At 39.9% G+C, this 19,966-nt stretch overlaps 1 protein-coding gene across 1 annotated transcript in view; it reads right to left on the bottom strand.

The window, feature by feature from the left end:
* Positions 1-19,966, bottom strand: part of LOC113658376 (mannosyl-oligosaccharide 1,2-alpha-mannosidase IA) — a 220,178-nt gene that overhangs the window by 50,642 nt on the left and 149,570 nt on the right. Inside the window, exon 4 of the mRNA XM_047808679.1 lies at positions 12,891-12,971. Coding sequence (XP_047664635.1) covers positions 12,891-12,971 — 81 coding nt within the window. The remainder of the gene's footprint in view (positions 1-12,890; positions 12,972-19,966) is intronic.

Raw genomic sequence — 19,966 nt, 5'->3', positions numbered from 1 at the left:
GTTGGCATGGAACCACCACAGCACCATGGCAGACCAGATGGTCCACTGATCATACAGTATCAGCTTCCTCTCGACATCAATCAGAGTCAGATTTTTAGGGACTGGTGATGGATTGGAGTGGCCTGAGTGACCCCCTGACACACTCATCAGTCAGAGGGTGTGGTTAAAATTGCCCTGTTCCTCACGTATTTCCATTGAAAGCCATTTTTTCCACCACATGACACTCAAATCTATAATAGGAAGCTTCCCTGATTCAAGAATACTATTATTTAATTGTGGATAATGTATTTAAAAGCAGGTGGCATGGTGACTTAGTGGTTAGCACGTTCGCCTCACACCTCCAGGGTCGGGGGTTCGATTCCCACCTCCACCTTGTGTGTGTAGAGTTTGCATGTTCTCCCTGTGCCTCGGGGGTTTCCTCCAAGTACTCCGGTTTCCTCCCTCGGTCCAAAGACATGCATGGTAGATTGATTGGCATCTCTGGAAAATTGTCCGTAGTTTGTGAGTGTGTGAGTGAATGAGAGTGTGTGTGTGCCCTGTGATGGGTTGGCACTCCGTCCAGGGTGTATCCTGCCTCGATGTCCGATGACGCCTGAAATAGACACAGGCTCCCCGTGACCCGAGAAGTTCGGATAGAGAGAGATGAGTATTTAACAGCAGTCAATAAACCATGTAGGTTAAACAGTGTTAATATTTCTATGTATACAGTATAATATAGTTGTGTCCCAAATGACACAATATACACTATACACTTACACTCTGTATACTAGTGTCTAGTATGAATTTTAGATAGGTAGTACTGTATAGTCTCAAAAGAAACGCTAGCATTGCTTTACAAACAGGAAGTAGTTGATGGCAGAGGATGTCAAACACACGTAAGGTGATGCTGCTAGCTTCAGCAGAATAAACTATAGTTTTAAAATGCCTGGTAGCTCCACCCCTTTTCCATTATCTGTGAGTATTGAGTGCATAAAGTGTTCATACTTCCACAATTTCCTTGGTTGAATAAGTAAATCATCAGGTACCTGAAGCGCACGAGTACAAGGACAAACTGTTAGCAAATTCATGAGGAGAACCTCCTTAGTCACCACCCACACTAGAGAAATGATTCAAACCTGCCCATGGTCAGCTCCCTGCTTAAGAAACATGGAAATGAATGAACTTACAGTATCCAACGACGGCTCATCCAGTCATCCGAAGTCTGTCTGAACAAATCAGGGCTCTAATTAATAGTCGGTCCCTTGCTACAAGATTACCCCATTCATTATTTAGCTCATAATGGACCTCAGCCCTTCTCTCCTTAGCACATTGCTTTTATGTGCTTAATTAAAATCCGATGCTAGTTAAACACTTCGTATACACACGCCATAAACTGGATAAAGCAACAGCCCACATTTACACTATTCATCCATCCTGAGGTCTTTTCTGCACTAAAATCAATTTGCCATAAAGAAATGCAAAAGTATGCAAGGCTTAAATACATAACGCATGCAGCACACGTACGGTTCCGGTCTGTTCGACCGTCTCCGGAGGTTGAAGCGGATCGCTCTTTGGGTTCACGTTCCGCCTCTCAGAGGCCACGATGATCTAAAGCGTTCATTTAAAATGCAAGTGGAGGACTAAGGAGTAAAATCCATCACGATGTACAAACTCCCCGGACGTTCTGACTGCTAACACTGTAGACGACGCTGGACGAACTCATTTGTCAAGAAGAAAATTTTAGCAGGAGAATTGTGTAAATTTTAAGAAATAAGAAGACTAGCTAATTCAAACCTAAATCAGTTAAGCGCTAGGATACTGTAAAGTTTTCCAGTTGTGCAAATATTTCGAATACATCTCAATCGTATCACTGCACTGAAAGAAAGCGATCCGTCCCAAAATGCTAAACGTGAATTGGCTGTGCTGTGAATTTAACCACAAGAACCTGGTGGCTTTTCCTTACGCGAACTCACTTTCCAGTCACTAGTGCAGAACTTCGGCCTAAATCAGTGTTACTCTCTCAGTGCATCCATCTCGCTTTCCTCTCTTTACTCACAAATCAGCCCCCACCACGCTGTGATCGATGACGCGTGCCTCTACCATCGATCGCTCTCCTGCCATCTAAAACGATGGCCTTTCACCCATAAACGCAGCTTCGCCTTCTTTTTTTTTCCCAACTCGAGTCGATTGAGACAGGTTCTGATCGTCGTTTCTAATCGTGAACGATCGCTGTAATAAATCGCTGGCTGCTTTCAAACCATCACAAGCTGGGCTTAAAATAGTACGATAAAATAGCACTTGCGTATATACAGTAAGCATGAATAAATCTCCAAGAAGGTCTCTAAGGTAGAGGTCTTCACGGGTCCACTTAGATCCAAAATCATGAGGTCCGACTCGAGACCCGAGCGTTTCACGTTTGCCTCGGACACGGGTCGGGTATAATAATAGCGGCATCGGGTCTCGGGTAATTTAAAATGAATGCGTTTTTACCGAACGGACCCGAGAAGACCCGAACTACTGTATCTCGTGTGTGTGCATGGACTCGAGTCCTTTTCCGACCTCTCCTCTGTTTGCCAAGACCGCTTGCGACATGTGGCTGGCGACGTGTGGCTGGCGGTAAGCTAATTTTCGTTGAAACAGACCTGTCAATCAATTTTGAATCCACTCTGTAGCGGTTACTTTAGTGTAGAGTCACGCAACATTCGGGTCCAGTCGAGTTAAAAAGAAATTGCCGTCGGGTCGTGTCTTTTCGGGCTTGTCTCGGGTCGGGTCTTTCTTTAAATAAATAAAAAATTATGCACGTAAAAAGTGATTCGGGTCATTTCTTTAGACCCGAGAAGACCTCTGCTCTGAGATCTCTTTCTTCCTTCAGGAAAAAATAGAAATGTCTGCAATGTTTCCTTTCACCCCGAATGCAGTCAGTGATTAGGGTTAATAGCGCTGTTTTATAACGTACGGGTCATTCATTTCAATTTGTTTCGATGATCCGGTGTTTCAATGTTTGAAGAAGAATAAATCCCAAACAGATAAGCAAACAGTCATCATTAATGTTCAGTGAGAGCTGGTGACTTCAGAGGAGATCGGCCGTCGACTGATCCGTGACGACGATCCTTGATCTCTGGAGATATGATGCTGAATTTTACAAACTATCACCAAATCTCCATCTGGAATGTTCCATTTAAGCGGCAAGAAAACTGATCTGTTGTCAGGCAGAACGCTAGTTATTACCATGGTAACCGGTAGTAAAAATGCGTCCTGATGACTAAAATCACCGTATCTGTGTGAGCGTAGCTTTGATAGTCGCTATTTAGAAGCTACATAAGCAAAATAAAAGAAGTAAGCATCAGTCACTAAACCTATCGATTTATATATACGAAATATCAACGTATAACATTTAAATATACAAAAAAAAATCAGTTGTGGAAATTAGAACTTTTTTTTTTCCTCCCCCAAAATATTCTTCACTTTACACGTTACAAGTGTAGAAGTAGGAGAAAATGTATGGAAGTAATAAAAAAAAAAAACATGAAAGATTCACAGACGTACAGAAATAATTTAGGTTGCTTAGGTTGTGACGATTCATTTCTTTTTTGAGGGAATCATCCAACACTCGGGATAATCAGCAATACTGACGGAGCTGAAAACTAATCTGCTACTCCTCCACAGCCAGGAAAAGAAAAAAAAAAACAAGAAAAGACAATTACGCCTCTCCAAAGTCTCCACATAAATGTAGATCAGCACAAAGTTTCTCTACACACATATTGTGTTGTTTGTATATTATTTATTTGAGACAAGTGTGCGCTTGAAGCGTCATGATGATGTAATATTGACGTGACTGTATTTGAAGTGGAGGTATCAATGGATGGATGGATGGATGGATGGATGGATGGATGGATCCATGAATCCATCCATCCATTCGTTTATTCATCCACCCATCTATCCATACACCCATCCATCTATCCGCCCCTACATACATCCTTCCATCCATCCATTCATTCATTCATTCACCCATTTATCCATCCACCCATCTATTCATCCATCTATACAACTATCTATTTATCCAGCCTTCCATCCATCCATCCATTCATCCATCCATTTATCAATCCATCCATCCAACCCTCCATCCATCCCTATATACATCCTTCCAACCATCCATTTATCCATCCATCCATTCAGCCACCCATCCACCTATTCCTCCATCCAACCATCCATCCATCCAATAGATCCATCTATTAATTTATTCATCCACCCATTTATCCATAAACGCATCCATCCATCCGCCCCTACATACTGTAAATCCTTCCATCCATCCACTCATTCATTCACCCATTTATCCATCCACCCTTTTATTCATCCATCTATACAACTATTTATTTATCCAGCCTTCCATTCATCCATCCATGCATTTATCAGTCTATCCATTCATCCTTATATACATCCTTCCAACCATCCATTTATCCATCCATCCATCCATCCATCCATTCAGCCACCCATCCATCCATCCTTCCAACCATACATTTATCCATTCATTGATCCATCCTTCCATTTTCTAACTGAAATGTTTTCCTACATGTGGTTGCAGAGAGCCTGGGGATCAATCCCTGTATACTCAAGTTACAAGCTGAGGGACTCATCACAGGGCACAATCACACACACACACACACACACACACACACACACACACACACACACACACACACACACACACACACACACACACACACACACTCACACACCCATTCACACACTCTGGACAATTTATAGATGCCAATCGGCTTATAACACGTCTTTGGTCTGTGGGAGGAAACCAGAGAACCTGGTGGAAACCCGCAAAAAAAAAAACAGAATGAAAGAATCCTCAAGAATTAAACCCCAAACCTTTGCGGTCCGAGTCAAACATGCTTCCAATACAGTGGGTATATGATCTACTACCAATAATCAACACCTGACTTCACTCTGCTGTGTTTTAGGTTTTTTTCCTCAACTGATCCGAGAGAAACAAAATCAAAGCAATAAAAAATAAATAAATAAATAAATAAAAACAAGCAGTAACTAAAATGAAACGTCGCCTTTCAGCCTCAACCCTTTACTTACTTCTTTTTTCATCTTAAGCAGGTGCTAAAGCCACAGTGTGAACAGCTGTCTGCTGAATCAAACCAGCCAATTAGTGCGTAAAAAAGAAGAGCGAGAGTCGAAAAAAAGCTTTCAGAGGGACATTTGGGAACAAACTCGACCTCCCTTAGGGGTTTTACATCAGAGTGCACACACAGTTCATACTACTGCCTTAACAAAAGCACTCTTTCTCTTATGTTCATGGGCAGGTGAAGACAAAGTGATGGGAAACATGAAGGAGCGCTATTGACTTAATTACAGAGAAAGAGAGAGAGAGAGAGAGAGAGAGAGAGAGAGAGAGAGAGAGAGGGAGATAAAGAGAGATTATGCTAAAGCGACTAATGTTTAACCACCATCATAGGATTCGTGTTTATTTTTAATTCAACCTATTATTGTACAATAATGCCATGCAAATCACAGGTTTGATATTACTGCTCTCCTTCTAATACATTATGGTTTCTATAGTAACCAGTCGTTCACACTTGTACGGCACGATTGTATGGCAGACACTCCACGTAATCGAATCATAAATAAGCCTAGTAATAAATAAATTATGCCTAATAAGCCTAATAATACATCAATTAAATGCAACAAAGGGAAAAAGAGGCAGGTGATGAAGTGCTGTATAATTATAGTCACGGGAATAAAACATAATAAGCGCTGAAAAAAGGAGAGAAGTGTCCCTTTATAAATTTTTGTTATATACAGTACAGACCAAAAGTTTGGACACACCTTCCAAAAGTTTGGACACACCACCTTTTCAACAGGACAATGACCCCAAACACACCTCCAGGCTGTGTAAGGGCTATTTGACCATGAAGGAGAGTGATGGGGTGCTGCACCAGATGACCTGGCCTCCACAGTCACCGGACCTGAACCCGATCGAGATGGTTTGGGGTGAGCTGGACCGCAGAGTGAAGGCAAAAGGGCCAACAAGTGCTAAGCATCTCTGGGAACTCCTTCAAGACTGTTGGAAGACCATTTCAGGTGACGACCTCTTGAAGCTCATCAAGAGAATGCCAAGAGTGTGCAAAGCAGTAATCAAAGCAAAAGGTGGAGAACTTTGAAGAACCTAGAATATGACATATTTTCAGTCGTTTCACACTTTTTTGTTATGTACGTATATAATTCCACACGTGTTAATTCATAGTTTTAATGCCTTCAGTGTGAATCTACTGTACAATTCTCATAGTCATGAAAATAAAGAAAACTCTTTGAATGAGAAGGGGTGTCCAAACTTTTGGTCTGTACTGTGCATCTTGTGGCCTGATGTTACCGTTAAGCTCGACCGATCGATAAAATCGTTCTTAATAAAGCAAGAAAATTCCATGCAGATATCTAAGCAGCATTTTCTCTCTATCTCCGTAACTCTCTCGCTTTTTGTTCGGACCCGAGCGTGTGCCGAGGCCCCCCGTACGAACCCCGCAGTCCAATTACCAAGCGACTCGCAAATAAAGAATAAATTCAGGTGCGAGGAGCTGAAAGGCGGCACTGTGGGAATGCTGAACATGTACAAGCTCTGTGCAAAACACAATTGTTGCACATGCATCAAATGAAAGGAATCTCACTTGTGTGATCATTCCCAGGCAATTTTTTTTTCCCCAGACCGAACAATAAGCTGTGTGTCGATCCCACTGTGGATGTGATAAATGCTGGACGTGATAAACCCACATTAGACTCGGGCGCAGGCATGAGGTAGGATGACAAGAGTATAAAGGAAAAGTCTGACAACAAAAGTGTCTACTTATCTACTTTTTGCTTTGCACTAGTCTTTTATTTACTGCTTGTTAAACTTATTTTTAACTAGAAAACTTTTTAAAATGACATTATGAGGCCAAAAGTACAGTACAGACCAAAAGTTTGGACACACCTTCCGAAAGTTTGGACACACCACCTTTTCAACAGGACAATGACCCCAAACACACCTCCAGGCTGTGTAAGGGCTATTTGACCATGAAGGAGAGTGATGGGGTGCTGCACCAGATGACCTGGCCTCCACAGTCACCGGACCTGAACCCGATCGAGATGGTTTGGGGTGAGCTGGACCGCAGAGTGAAGGCAAAAGGGCCAACAAGTGCTAAGCATCTCTGGGAACTCCTTCAAGACTGTTGGAAGACCATTTCAGGTGACGACCTCTTGAAGCTCATCAAGAGAATGCCAAGAGTGTGCAAAGCAGTAATCAAAGTAAAAGGTGGAGAACTTTGAAGAACCTAGAATATGACATATGTTCAGTCGTTTCACACTTTTTTGTTATGTACGTATATAATTCCACACGTGTTCATTCATAGTTTTGATGCCTTCAGTGTGAATCTACATGAGTGAGAAGGTGTGTCCAAACTTTTGGTCTGTACTGTATTAGGTGGGTGATGTAGTGTGTGATGGTGTGACAACAGCAACAAAGAAAAGGGAAAAGTTTATTTGCACTAGTTAATGAACCGATAGGCAATAAATGAGATGTGATTGGTTGTGACCGGTGTGTTGTTCAGTTCTCTTCCAGGACAAGGTAGACAAGAGATTTTTTCATTTCTCTCTCTTGCTCTCTTGCAGAATCCAATAACATTTCCCAAACAGAACCACTTTAATAATCTAAAACTCTTAAAAAACTTTATTCCGTTAAATAACGTTGCCAATTTCAGGCTGCTATGATACAACACTGCAGACACAAAACTTTTCAAAACTGGGGATAAATCTGCCTGGTCTGCATAAATGAGCTGAAAGATAGTAAAAGAGTTTCGCAATAAGTAAAGACCTGGCAACGATAAAGTACTAGCTGAGACGGAGTCAAGGCCAAGTCTTAAGAGAGCTGAGATCAAGTCAAGATTGAGTCTAAATAAAGGTGAGAGCGAGACAAAATCGATACAGAAAACCATCAAGTCGTTTTAAATGGCAGGATTTACTTCAGCTTGTTGGCTTCATGCATTGTACCAGTGATCATGATGTTTTTGGGTGTGGTCCTCCATCGGGGTCCTCCATTACGTTCAAGTAACTGTGTGGTGGAAATTTGTAATCTTTAGATGCTCATAAGGCTTTGTCCTTCCAATGCTTATACCCTATGTGCTTCATGACCAGAGACTGACGTTGTCATCAGTTGTTTTGTTAAGATTATGACAAGGGCAGTAGGGACTGGGGACGAGTTGTCCATAAACAATGTGCAACAGGTCCTTGGTCTGGTCAGATCAGCTTGGTCAGGAGATGAGCATGCGGTAATTTTGAGCCAATGATTGATGATGTTTTGCTTTTACTGTACATATCTTCTGATTTCTTGAGTTCTGTCTATAAAATCTTGATGTAATCAATGATCGTGACCCTTCATCCCTCATGCTACATGTTGAGTGTTGCGTCCTGCTGCACAGCTGAGCACAATACATTGTGTAACCTTTTTATTCTTGCCCGTGTCTACCAGTGTTATACTTTATTCTTTAAATCTCTCGAACCTCAGAACTTCCACAACAAGCTTTTTTCTCAGAAACTCTGATTAACCTCCTACGACCTGGTGTCCACATACGTGGACGTCACTGCATCTAAAATTCAAGGCCGAACCAAAGCTCGGGTCTTAGGAGGTTAAAGTCTGATCCACAAATTTGTTACTACATAACCGAATTTCTCATTTATTTCTTAAGCACTATTCGGACGGGACTAGTTCTACGTGGGGACGTGGAGTAATGCAATTTTACCTCAGGACGCCTGTAATGTTAATTGGCCAATTCGCGCGGGAAACAGACAAGACAAACAGACAACATGGCGCCTCCAAGCTTGCAAAACGCACCAAAAACTACTTTTAAACAGGAAATGACGGAATTTTACCGTACATATTTACAGCGGGTCGATTCGGACGGGATTAGTATTACCTGAGGTAATTTTTCCGGACCTTTTTACAGGAGGTAAAAGTTGCCGTAATCTTTACGGACATTGTCCGTAATGATTACCGAGATGGCACATTCGGACGGGACTAAAATCACAGAGAAGCTCTGGTAATAATTACTTTACCCCCCACGTCCCCACGTAAAACTAATCCCGTCCGAATAGGACTTTAGTTGAACAGCGTGGCTGCTATCGACCAATCAGATTTCCAGGAAACGTTTGACAGGGTTAGAACTCAGCTACAGTCATGAACCGTGAAGAAGGTTGAGAACGAGTGAAGATTGGGTCTGATTGAAGACCAGACCGAGACAAACTCGAGAGAGAAATCTATCAAAAAACCTTTTGATGGTTTTGATGCGCTGTACCGTTGATTTAACTGCTTTCCAGGAGAAGGAATTATTTTTTTGTTCATAACGTCGTTCATATGAACGGAAAAGAAAGCGCAAAATCTTTAATTCTACATTATATAACTCTCGGTCAAGACAAAAACGACATTTACTGAGAATAATACTCGAGATTGACAAATACAAGTAGAAATACAACTACAGTTTAAAACAAATCCAAGTTCATACAGAAAACATCTCAAAGCTGGAAGTCCTACAGTTCTTTAAATAGCGAAAACAATCAGAGCTAAACACAAAACAGGTGAGCACAATCAGGTAGCAAGCAATGACAGGATGAGGGTGAAGACAGGGCTAGAACCACAATCAAACAAGCCCAAGCACATATTGTTCATCACCATGGAAACTGCAAGATGAGAGCAGAACCTACAGATGAACAATTATGCTCTTTCAGGCTCCTGGCTTTGGTATGGTCAAGATTTGAGCTTGATTTTAAGCTATTGGGACAGCAGCATAAAGCAAATTTCATAAACACACACACACAAGTGTTTTATTGGTCTCTGAAATCACAGAAAGATAAAGCGCAGAGCTTTACATAAATCGATTCTGCTGCTCAGAGCGAGATGTGACAGAGAGATTGCTGTGCAAATTAAAACAGAACAGTGACCATCGGGTGTCTTTTTAATGACTGTCGCCATAAAACACCATGAAAGTGACAACTCGGAGGACGGGAACAATCGACCAGGACAAAATTATTGAGACGAGAGACGGCTTCGCTTCCAATAACACTAATTCCTGCACCCCAAACAACTCGACTGCCAGCAGGCGGGTGTTAATCTAATCTGTGTGTGAGAGTTACTTTCTCTGTGAAATGTGTTCGGGAATCGCGGCATGTGAGGAGAAAACAGATGAAGGGATGAACAAGCAGCCGTACTGAATCTCTCTTTCAAACGACAGGAGTAAGTATAAGAAAGCGTGTAGAAGACCAGATCCTAAGGTCACACAAAGGGAGGCATTTCACAGGGGTCATGAAACATGAGCAGTACTAGAGAATTGATCACTGCACTGGGTGCTTGAACCTAATAGATTGCTGCTGCATACCCCCAGGCACCCACCCACCCACACACACACACACACTCCCACCCATACACACGTATATGATGGGCTCAAAGAAGGAGTTTAAGCTATATTGACACTTCCGTCGGAAAATGCAGACAACACACTCTGTCTAGTGGCATGCAGGACAACAAATCCATCGCCTTTAGACACAAATGCGGCGTGTCAGACGATATATATCTGTACAGTTCTAGGAGGTTTTTGAGTACCTTATAGTTACTGTGTGTATATGTGCGTGGGTTTATGTGTATGTGGGTGAGTGTGTGTGTGTGTGTGTGTGTGTGTGTGTGTGTGTGTGTGTGTGAGTGTGTGTGTGTAAGTAAGAGGCTGTAAACTGAGTATGGTGCAGCATCAGCCACAAGCTATTCTGATCTGATAAAACACTCCAGTGCAGAGATAACTATAAGGAAATACTGTTTTATCTAGAATCTCTATCACACACACATATACAGTACACACACATACAGTACACACACACACACACACACACACACACACACACACACACACACACACACACACACACACACACACACACACACACAAAGAGTAAAGAGTAGTGAATTAAGTGAAGAATCTCCTCATGCCACTTGCTTCAATGTCCATAAAAATGCAAGGAGTGTTTGTGTGACTCGACATATGATACCAGCTTTATTGGATGAATGGACAGATAGATAGATAGATAGATAGATAGATAGATAGATAGATAGATAGATAGATAGATAGATAGATAGATAGATAGATAGATAGATAGATAGATAGATGGAAAAAAGGAAGGAAAGAAGGAAGGAAGGAAGGAAGGAAGGAAGGAAGGAACGACTAAAGAGCAAAAATATATAAGTTGATAGATAGATAGATAGATAGATAGATAGATAGATAGATAGATAGATAGATAGATAGATAGATAGATAGATAGATAGATAGATAGATAGATAGATAGATAGATGGATGAAAAAAAGGAAGGAAGGAACGACTAAAGAACAAAAATATATAAGTTGATAGATAGATAGATAGATAGATAGATAGATAGATAGATAGATAGATAGATAGATAGATAGATAGATAGATAGATAGATAGATAGATAGATAGATAGATAGATAGATGGAAAAAAGGAAGGAAGGAACGACTAAAGAACAAAAATATATAAGTTGATAAATGAAGGAATAAATAAATGAGCAAAGGGGAGAAAGAAAGAACATATGCAATTAAAAACCGTATAAATAAAAAGAAAGAAAGGAAGAAAGAAAGAAAGAAAGAAAGAAAGATAGAAAGAAAGAAATAGTTAATAATACTATACATTGCTAGCTGGATGTTTAATCAAACTAAGAGTGTCAGGATTTAGCCTGGACATTTTTCATGTGCCTTTTGTTTATGTCTTGTGTTCACGTGTCAGCCTGCGCTCGTGTGTTCCGTCCCACCTCAGCACACCTGTCCCTTATGTGTCTAACTGTCCTCACTATTTAGCCGTGTTGCCTTTAGAATCCTTGTCTTTTGTTTTGTCTATGTTTGGTTTCGTTTGTTTTATTATTAAACTGTGTTTTTTTTTTACAGTTTGGTCTGTTCCTAACCCCGGTTTTCTGACAAAGGGAAGAAAGAAAAAACAAACTAATTGGCAATAATTAATAAAAGAATAAATAAATAAATAAATAAATAAATAAATAAATAAATAAAAATAAAGAACACTAATAAGAAAGAAAAGCTTTTTTTTTTGGTCATGTTAGTGTTACAACATGCTGGATATCGTGCTGTTCTAAACAGCATCCAAAGGTTTGAACAAAATGAAGCGACTCCTCTGTAACAGCCGCGCTTGTGGATGTTCATCATGTTAATTAAGCAAAGAGTAAAAGCCTTAAATCTTGAACATTTGCTCTATTAAGAGCTTTTTCACACTGATGTTCTTACAGAGTCGGCGCTCTCCCCGGGTGGACTGTACGCTCTCACAGTGGTGTAAATGAGGCGTTTCCCCTCGCACTACTGTAAATCCCAGCAGCGTCCGCTCAAAGCAAAAAAGCTAAAATGGCAGGAAAATTCCACACGTCTTTCTTCTTCTCTGACTCTTTCAGATTTTCAGTCAATATGTGTGAAGCTGACTCTAGACTCTGTGTATCGACAGATTTCCCGGCCATTAGTTTCAGACGGATATGATTTTTATTCTCTACAATGAAGCGATGAGTCTAGGCAAGTTATGGCAGTGGATCTCTTTTACTCCTGTGGGAAAGGTTGGTGTATCCATGTGCTTGTGTGTGTGTGTGTGTGTGTGTGTGTGTGTGTGTGTGTGTGTGTGTGTGTGTGTGTGTGTGTGTGTGTGTGCCTGATGTCAAAAAAATATAAAAGATCTTCTCTTATTCATGAACCTTAAATATTAAATAAAAAAAAGAAAAAGTAACAGAAATAAAAGGTTTTGATTTTTGGACATAAATCTACAGTATATCTGATGCAGTAAAATAAGGAAGTATAAAAGAAGGTTTTTCTGATCTTACCTCTTCTCCAGTCAGGTAGTAGGCAGACAACAGGCCTCCAACGTACCGGATATTCACCTCAAAAACAGAAGCCTCTCCACTCTGCAAAACACAAACAAATGGAAAATTAAGATGCATACCAAACACACCACCGTTCTCACAAACACCACATACCAAACACACCACCGTTCTCACAAACACCACATACGAAACAGACCACCGTTCTCAGAAACACCACATACGAAACAGACCACCGTTCTCACAAACAGTAAAATCCAAACACACCACCGTTCTCACAAACACTACAATCCAAACACACCACTGTTCTCACAAACACCAAATTCCAAACACACCACCATTCTCACAAACACTACAATCCAAACACACCACTGTTCTCACAAACACCACATTCCAAACACACCACCGTTCTTGCAAACACTACATACCAAACACACCACTGTTCTCACAAACACCCCAATCCAAACACATCACTGTTCTCACAAACACTACAATCCAAACACACCACCGTTCTCACAAACACTACAATCCAAACACACCACCGTTCTCACAAACACTACAATCCAAACACACCACCATTCTCACAAACACCACAATCAAAACACACAACTGTTCTCACAAACACCACATTCCAAACACACCACCATTCTCACAAACACCACGTTCCAAACACACCACCGTTCTCACAAACACCACATTCCAAACACACCACCGTTCTCACAAACACTACAATCCAAACACACCACCGTTCTCAAAAACACCACATTCCAAGCACACCACACCTCCCTTCTAAATACCCAACACTACATTACTAACACATCTCCATTCTCACAGGCACAACAGTGGCTCTCTGGCAGTTCTGTAATTTGGTCCTTCCAAAGCCGCCAAATGAAAAGTCCTATAACTGCTATATGAACGTTTTCCAGTCTGAAATCTTGTGCCATAACTCAGTTCTGTTTGAAACATTACAGCACATTAGTGGGTCCAATAGTGAGATAATTTCTCACTAAACTGTCCCGCAGGTTAAAGGATACTATTGATCTGTCCAGGCAGCTAATAATAAGCAGAAGAAATAATACAGCTTTCATAATGATTTATTAGTCCAAACGTGAAAGCAGAAGAGAAAACCAATTTTTATTGCAGACTTTGCACACACATTATTTAATTTAGGATTCTTCTTATTCTCTTACAAAAGAATGATATTACAACTAAATGTTGTTACTGCCAGACTTTTCCCAGCCACTCAGCTTCAAAGCCCTGTTGCCCTCAAACACCTACAGTACCTGCAGTGTACATAAAATTCCAAACGTGCCCCAAAACACCATCAACACTTGTGCAAGCACTTTGTAGCATACCATTTTTACATTTAGCACACATACATAGTGAGTCAGAATTCATTCTAAGCTCTACAGTTGAGGGTTAAGAGACCAATAGGACTTCTGACAGTCCTGGGATTTGAACTCAAAACACCGCAAACTATCAGCTGAAATGTCCTTAACATTATAAAGGTTAATTTCTTTCAATTGTTTTTTAACTTCTATTTTAGAGTCAACTCAGAAGTTAACCTTAAGCATATTCTAAAGACTTATACACCTAAATGCAGAAATCCTGCAGCTTGTCAAATTCATGCAAGAGCCAACAATGTGTCGGGACACCACGAGTTACCAGAACAGCTTCAATGAACATTGACAAATGTTTTTCCAATGGTTATTCTCTCAAACTGTGTTTTTATGATGCCACTACAGCGTGCTGTCTAACTCACTTCGGATCTATTTGATTGGGCTGAGCCACTAGTTTTTTCTTTAATCTGTTGCCCATTTGTAGAATAACCTACAAAAAAACTGACTACTTCTTAGATGTAGTCAAATCCTTTCCTTGGTCGACGTATTACATTTTTTAAAGCTATGCCCAAGTAAGCGGTGTGATATATGATACAGAGCAGATTTAAGGCAAGATGAGTTAATTGCCTCAATATGTCAGCGTAATTACAATTGCTGGAGCTTGCCAAGGGCTGAGATGAAATCGTGCTTATTGACTCGCAGCCTCTCAGAGGAGGAAGTCAGCAGGGACTTATGAAGATCCATTTTGGGGAGGATATTGCTCACTGGTTTAAATCGTTTTGTTTAATGTAAAACTAAGACTTTTTGTGATTTAAAATAAAAGGCAGTCCAGTATTTGTAATTATTATCTAATAAACGTAGTTGAAGGTTAGATTCCAATAATAGTGCAATTCAGCTACTGGAAAAAAAAAAATCAACAACATTTATGAGATATTGCTACCGACAGGGTTATAGGATAGATTTGGAAATCTAACCCATTCAGGACTAACCCCACCGGGTTATACATATACCCTTTCATGGTGAGAAGGTTCTACAGAACCTTGGTGTCTATGTAGAACCCTATGGAAAATATTTTTACATGTATAGTAGAGTGTATTAAGAGAAAAATAGTAATCTGAAAACCTGCCAGTCAAGATATACAAAGAGCCTCAAGGTTCGGTTTTAGGTCCCCTGTTGTTCCTGGCTCCTTGCTGAAATTAGGCACTGGATGGAACATAATGGTCATCTATTAGTTGGAAAAATAAAAAACTAAGATATTTATAGTGTGTGTTCAAGGCCAGAAAGCTAGAAAATCTACCATAGCAAGTTTTATTGTCGCTTAAACACCATGAAACCAAGTGCTTCTAAAGCTGTAGGAGGTGAAACTGCAAGTATTCATCTCCCACTGCTTCAAGCCCTTTGCTCGCACAGTTGATGAAGGATTTCTGTTTTAGGAAAGTTTTTTCTGGACGCTGTATTAAGTAAAGTATAAAAACACAACAGGGTGTACTGGTAAAGACAAACCCCAAAATCACAAAGCCTTCACTCCTGCAGTGTGGAACTTATTGAATGCTCCATAGCGCTGACACTGTTGACTCCTTTTCTTCCCTTTTCTCCGTACGGAAAATGGCACTATACAGTACATCAACAAAAACCCATTTCTTTATTGTAAATTGTTTAGTTGCTGATTATGCTGAAAGTCTGCCGTTTATGTGACAGTGAAAGAGTTGTATTATAGTACCTTATATTAGTACAGTATAGTATATAATGAGTTGTACTATAGAGAGAATGATGAGTGAGAAGGTTAAGCTGTGTTGTGGCAATGTGGGTCCAGTCAAGCGTGACAACATGAATGTACCATGTGACTCGGAACACAAAAAAATAAAAACGTCATAAAAAAAAACCATCATGGCTAAAAAACCATGCTGTTAGCTCGTAGTCACTAGAGTGTTTCATGGCTTGCTTGCATGTTGGTACAACAAGACACAGATGCCATTAATACGATGCCCAGTTCGGTTTGGAGGACAGGCACGATGTCGGCATCTGTGCTGTGTTCTCATGAGTTAACAAGATTACTAATGAGAGCAGTGGGAAAACTCAAGTGTTCAAAACAACACTTTTGTGAAAAAATTCAAGAACAACAACAACAACAACTAAAAAAGCTGATTTTAGACTGTGTAGTGGATAGTGCTTAGTGCTATTTAATTATTTAATTATTTGTTTGTTTATTTGTTTGTTCATTTATTTATTTATTTCATGTATTATTTTCTATTTGTTTTGTGTTTGTTATTTATAAGTTTTAATCATGTTTCCATTTATTTATTGTTTTTATTTGCTTGTCTACAAAAGTTATCTACTGATTAGCAATAAAACAACAACAACAACAACAACAATAATAATAATAATAATAATAATAATAATAATAATAATAATAATTCTTGAAATACATCTTCAGATGCACCTGAACACATCATCAGTGATGTACTGTAACCTATTATTTATTTATTCATTTATTTGTTTGTTTGTTTATTAATTTATTTCTTTTTCCCTCTCTTATAAATTGTTTTCTCATTTCTATGTAAAGCATTTTGAATGACCTCTGTGTATGAAATGTGCTATACAAATAAACTTGCCTTGCCTTGCCTAACCTGAGGTCCTCGGGTGTTTCGAGTCTTTCAGCATCAGACACCCTCGCCCCGGCGACCCAGCCACGGCTGATCAGACCACGACTTTATTATTATTAATAATAATAAATATAATTAAATACAATTCGAAACAGTTCAGATCATAATAAAGATCTGAAAAAAGAGTTCTCAAAATTTCAGCCCTGCAACAGCCTCATACAAGCCTCCATTTTCACAGACCTTCTTTAACACCACATCTTTTTTTTTTGTTACTACTGTGTTACAATAATCCATCTGTTTAGAGACCAAACTGTTCTCTGAAATCAAGATTAATTAATAATCAGCACATTGGCATCCTATTTGCTATTTATTAGCTATTAAAAAAAAATCCAGAATTCATGGCAAAGGAACCACCTCGAGATCGATCGGCAGGTTCCCGGGTTTCGGCTTGCGTGGTATGTCTGCTGTATCACTCAGTGTAAACATGACAGCTGATGAAATGTTGGCTGGTTTTAATCTGAAGGCTCGAGCAGTAATCAAGCCATTGAACAGAGCAATTGAGCAATTTGTCCACTGAAAAATAACGATGTTGAATATAAAGCTGGAGAAGGGCATAGATGGCAATCATAATATAGCTCTTCTGAGTCGAGCATCCAGATGGCATATTTCATCACATAATGGAAGTTGATTCATACGGTATTAGTATAATGAAAAGCACTTTTATATATCATTTGGAGCAAAAGCAGTCACCAGTGAGGTGGGATCACAACCTCCAAGATGGACAGGGATAAAGTGACGGCTTGTCAATTTATAGATTATGCAAATATATATAATTAACAAAAAAACTATTACAGGGTCATTCTTAATTCTTTCATTGTTTTTTAATAAGTAATTGCTTTGGATGATCAAATTAACCATCAATATACAAAGTGTTAAATGTTAGTCAATACAACAAGCATACTAGTCAAACATACTAGCCCATACATATAATATAATTCCTGCATGTAACCTATGATTGGATTTATGGGTTAAGTTTCATTCATTCATTCATTCATTTATTCATTCATTCATTTTCTACCGGTTATCCGAACTTCTCGGGTCACGGGGAGCCTGTGCCTATCTCAGGCGTCATCGGGCATCGAGGCAGGATACACCCTGGACGGAGTGCCAACCCATCACAGGGCACACACACTCTCATTCACTCACACACACACACACACTACGGACAATTTTCCAGAGATGCCAATCAACCTACCATGCATGTCTTTGGACCGGGGGAGGAAACCGGAGTACCCGGAGGAAACCCCCGAGGCACGGGGAGAACATGCAAACTCCACACACACAAGGTGGAGGCGGGAATCGAACCCCCAACCCTGGAGGTGTGAGGCGAACGTGCTAACCACTAAGCCACCGTGCCCCCCATGGGTTAAGTTATTATGGTTAAATCACGTTAACTAATTAAAGCTGTTTTATAGTACAGAAAAATAACCAAACAAAATTTTACGATACCCCATTAGTTAACACACCACACAAACACGGTGAGCGATCCACCCCATGAACCCCACCCCCACCACTATTTATACACACTACCCTACTCACCCCCCTCCACTATTTTACCACAAGTTTAGCCACTTATCAGCGATTTAAGAGACAAGACGCATAATTAAAGATGTGTCCACCAGAGCGATTACTTTCAATTACAACCAACTGTCCTCCTCTCCATCTCTCTCTCTTGTTCTCTCACTGCACCCTGCCTCACTGCCAAAACTCACAACACGGCAGCTGCATCATCGACTCATTACCCTGAGATAGCAATGCGAACGCCTCTTTCTGAACTAATTGGATTTGCACAGACGCACGCACAAAAAAAGCAACAACTGGGAACCAAAGATTGTCAAGATACTTTTTTGCTCACAGTTCAATGTTGAGATTGGATTTTCAGTTGTCAAACTGTCTAAGCATATTACACCCTGTTCTAACAGTATTAGGGGACTTTTTAATATTTATGCATATTGGTCCATGCTGTATTAGGCACTCGGTATAGACCTCGGGCTAACCCAAGACCTGCTGGAAAGATTCTTTCTCCTTGTTGGCTCGGAAAGAGCTGGGGATTCCCTTGATAATCAGAAAAGTCAGAATCAGACTAATAGAATGAGAAGATATTCATTATCAGAGTAACTGAATCTGAATCAGAATCACATCAGAATTCAAAGTTGAGTCAAAGTCAGATTAGAATCAAGTCCAAATTAGAATCTGACCATGAATCACTCTAAGAATCAAATCTATTTGATTCAATTCAATTCTAACATGTGACTCAGTATGAGAATTAGTCTAGCTTGGAATCACATTCAGACTCGAAGCAAACTTTTACTTCCCGAATGAAAATAATTAAGTAACAATTAATGAGAAAAACATAGATAGTGGTGCATGGTGTTACACGACCAGTGGTCCAAAAAGTATAAGAATTAGTACAAAAATACTAAATCATGCTGCTACGTCCTGTTCAACCAAAACTACTGGTTCAAAATATCCTTATTTATTAAATGACACACACTAGGTTCTATTTTTCAGCCATACTTTTTTGCCAAACTCAAGCCGGCCGATCGTTTTTATCTCATTACTCCAGAGACAGAATGGCTGAAGGAAGATACTGTATGCTTATATATCTGCTCATTTTTTACTTTTATAATATCATTTCATTTCAGCTCTACTTCATCAATCATTTATTCCAACTATTAAAAGAAATTACTTCAGGCCAGATGCTCGACTGGCAAAGGCATGAATAATTCATTCCCTGACCACCAAAAGCAATAAATCTGGGTAATGTGCATAAGGCAACAGAAATATCTCTGACTGTAGAGCACTACGTACAGGAGGAGAAGTTGTCAGTCATTAAATGTTCTTATTAACAAAGACACAGCGAAAGGATTTCAGAACATCTGCATCTCCGATATATGTTGATGACCCGAAAATCAGCTGAGACTTTCGTCTTTGTCCCGTGTCTAAGAAATATGTCTTATTTATAGCTGTCATATTAATTTTCATAAATGAGACTAACAGTAACATGGCTGATGGAGATCTTCACTCGAAGAATCTGTGAAATACTTAATCATGATGGAGCTGATGGTCATGTCAA

Source organism: Tachysurus fulvidraco, chromosome 25, assembly GCF_022655615.1.
Source record: "Tachysurus fulvidraco isolate hzauxx_2018 chromosome 25, HZAU_PFXX_2.0, whole genome shotgun sequence".
In the NCBI taxonomy this organism is placed as follows: Eukaryota; Metazoa; Chordata; class Actinopteri; order Siluriformes; family Bagridae; genus Tachysurus; species Tachysurus fulvidraco.
Note: the sequence above shows the minus strand (reverse complement) of the source record. Positions and strands in the feature narration are given on the sequence as shown.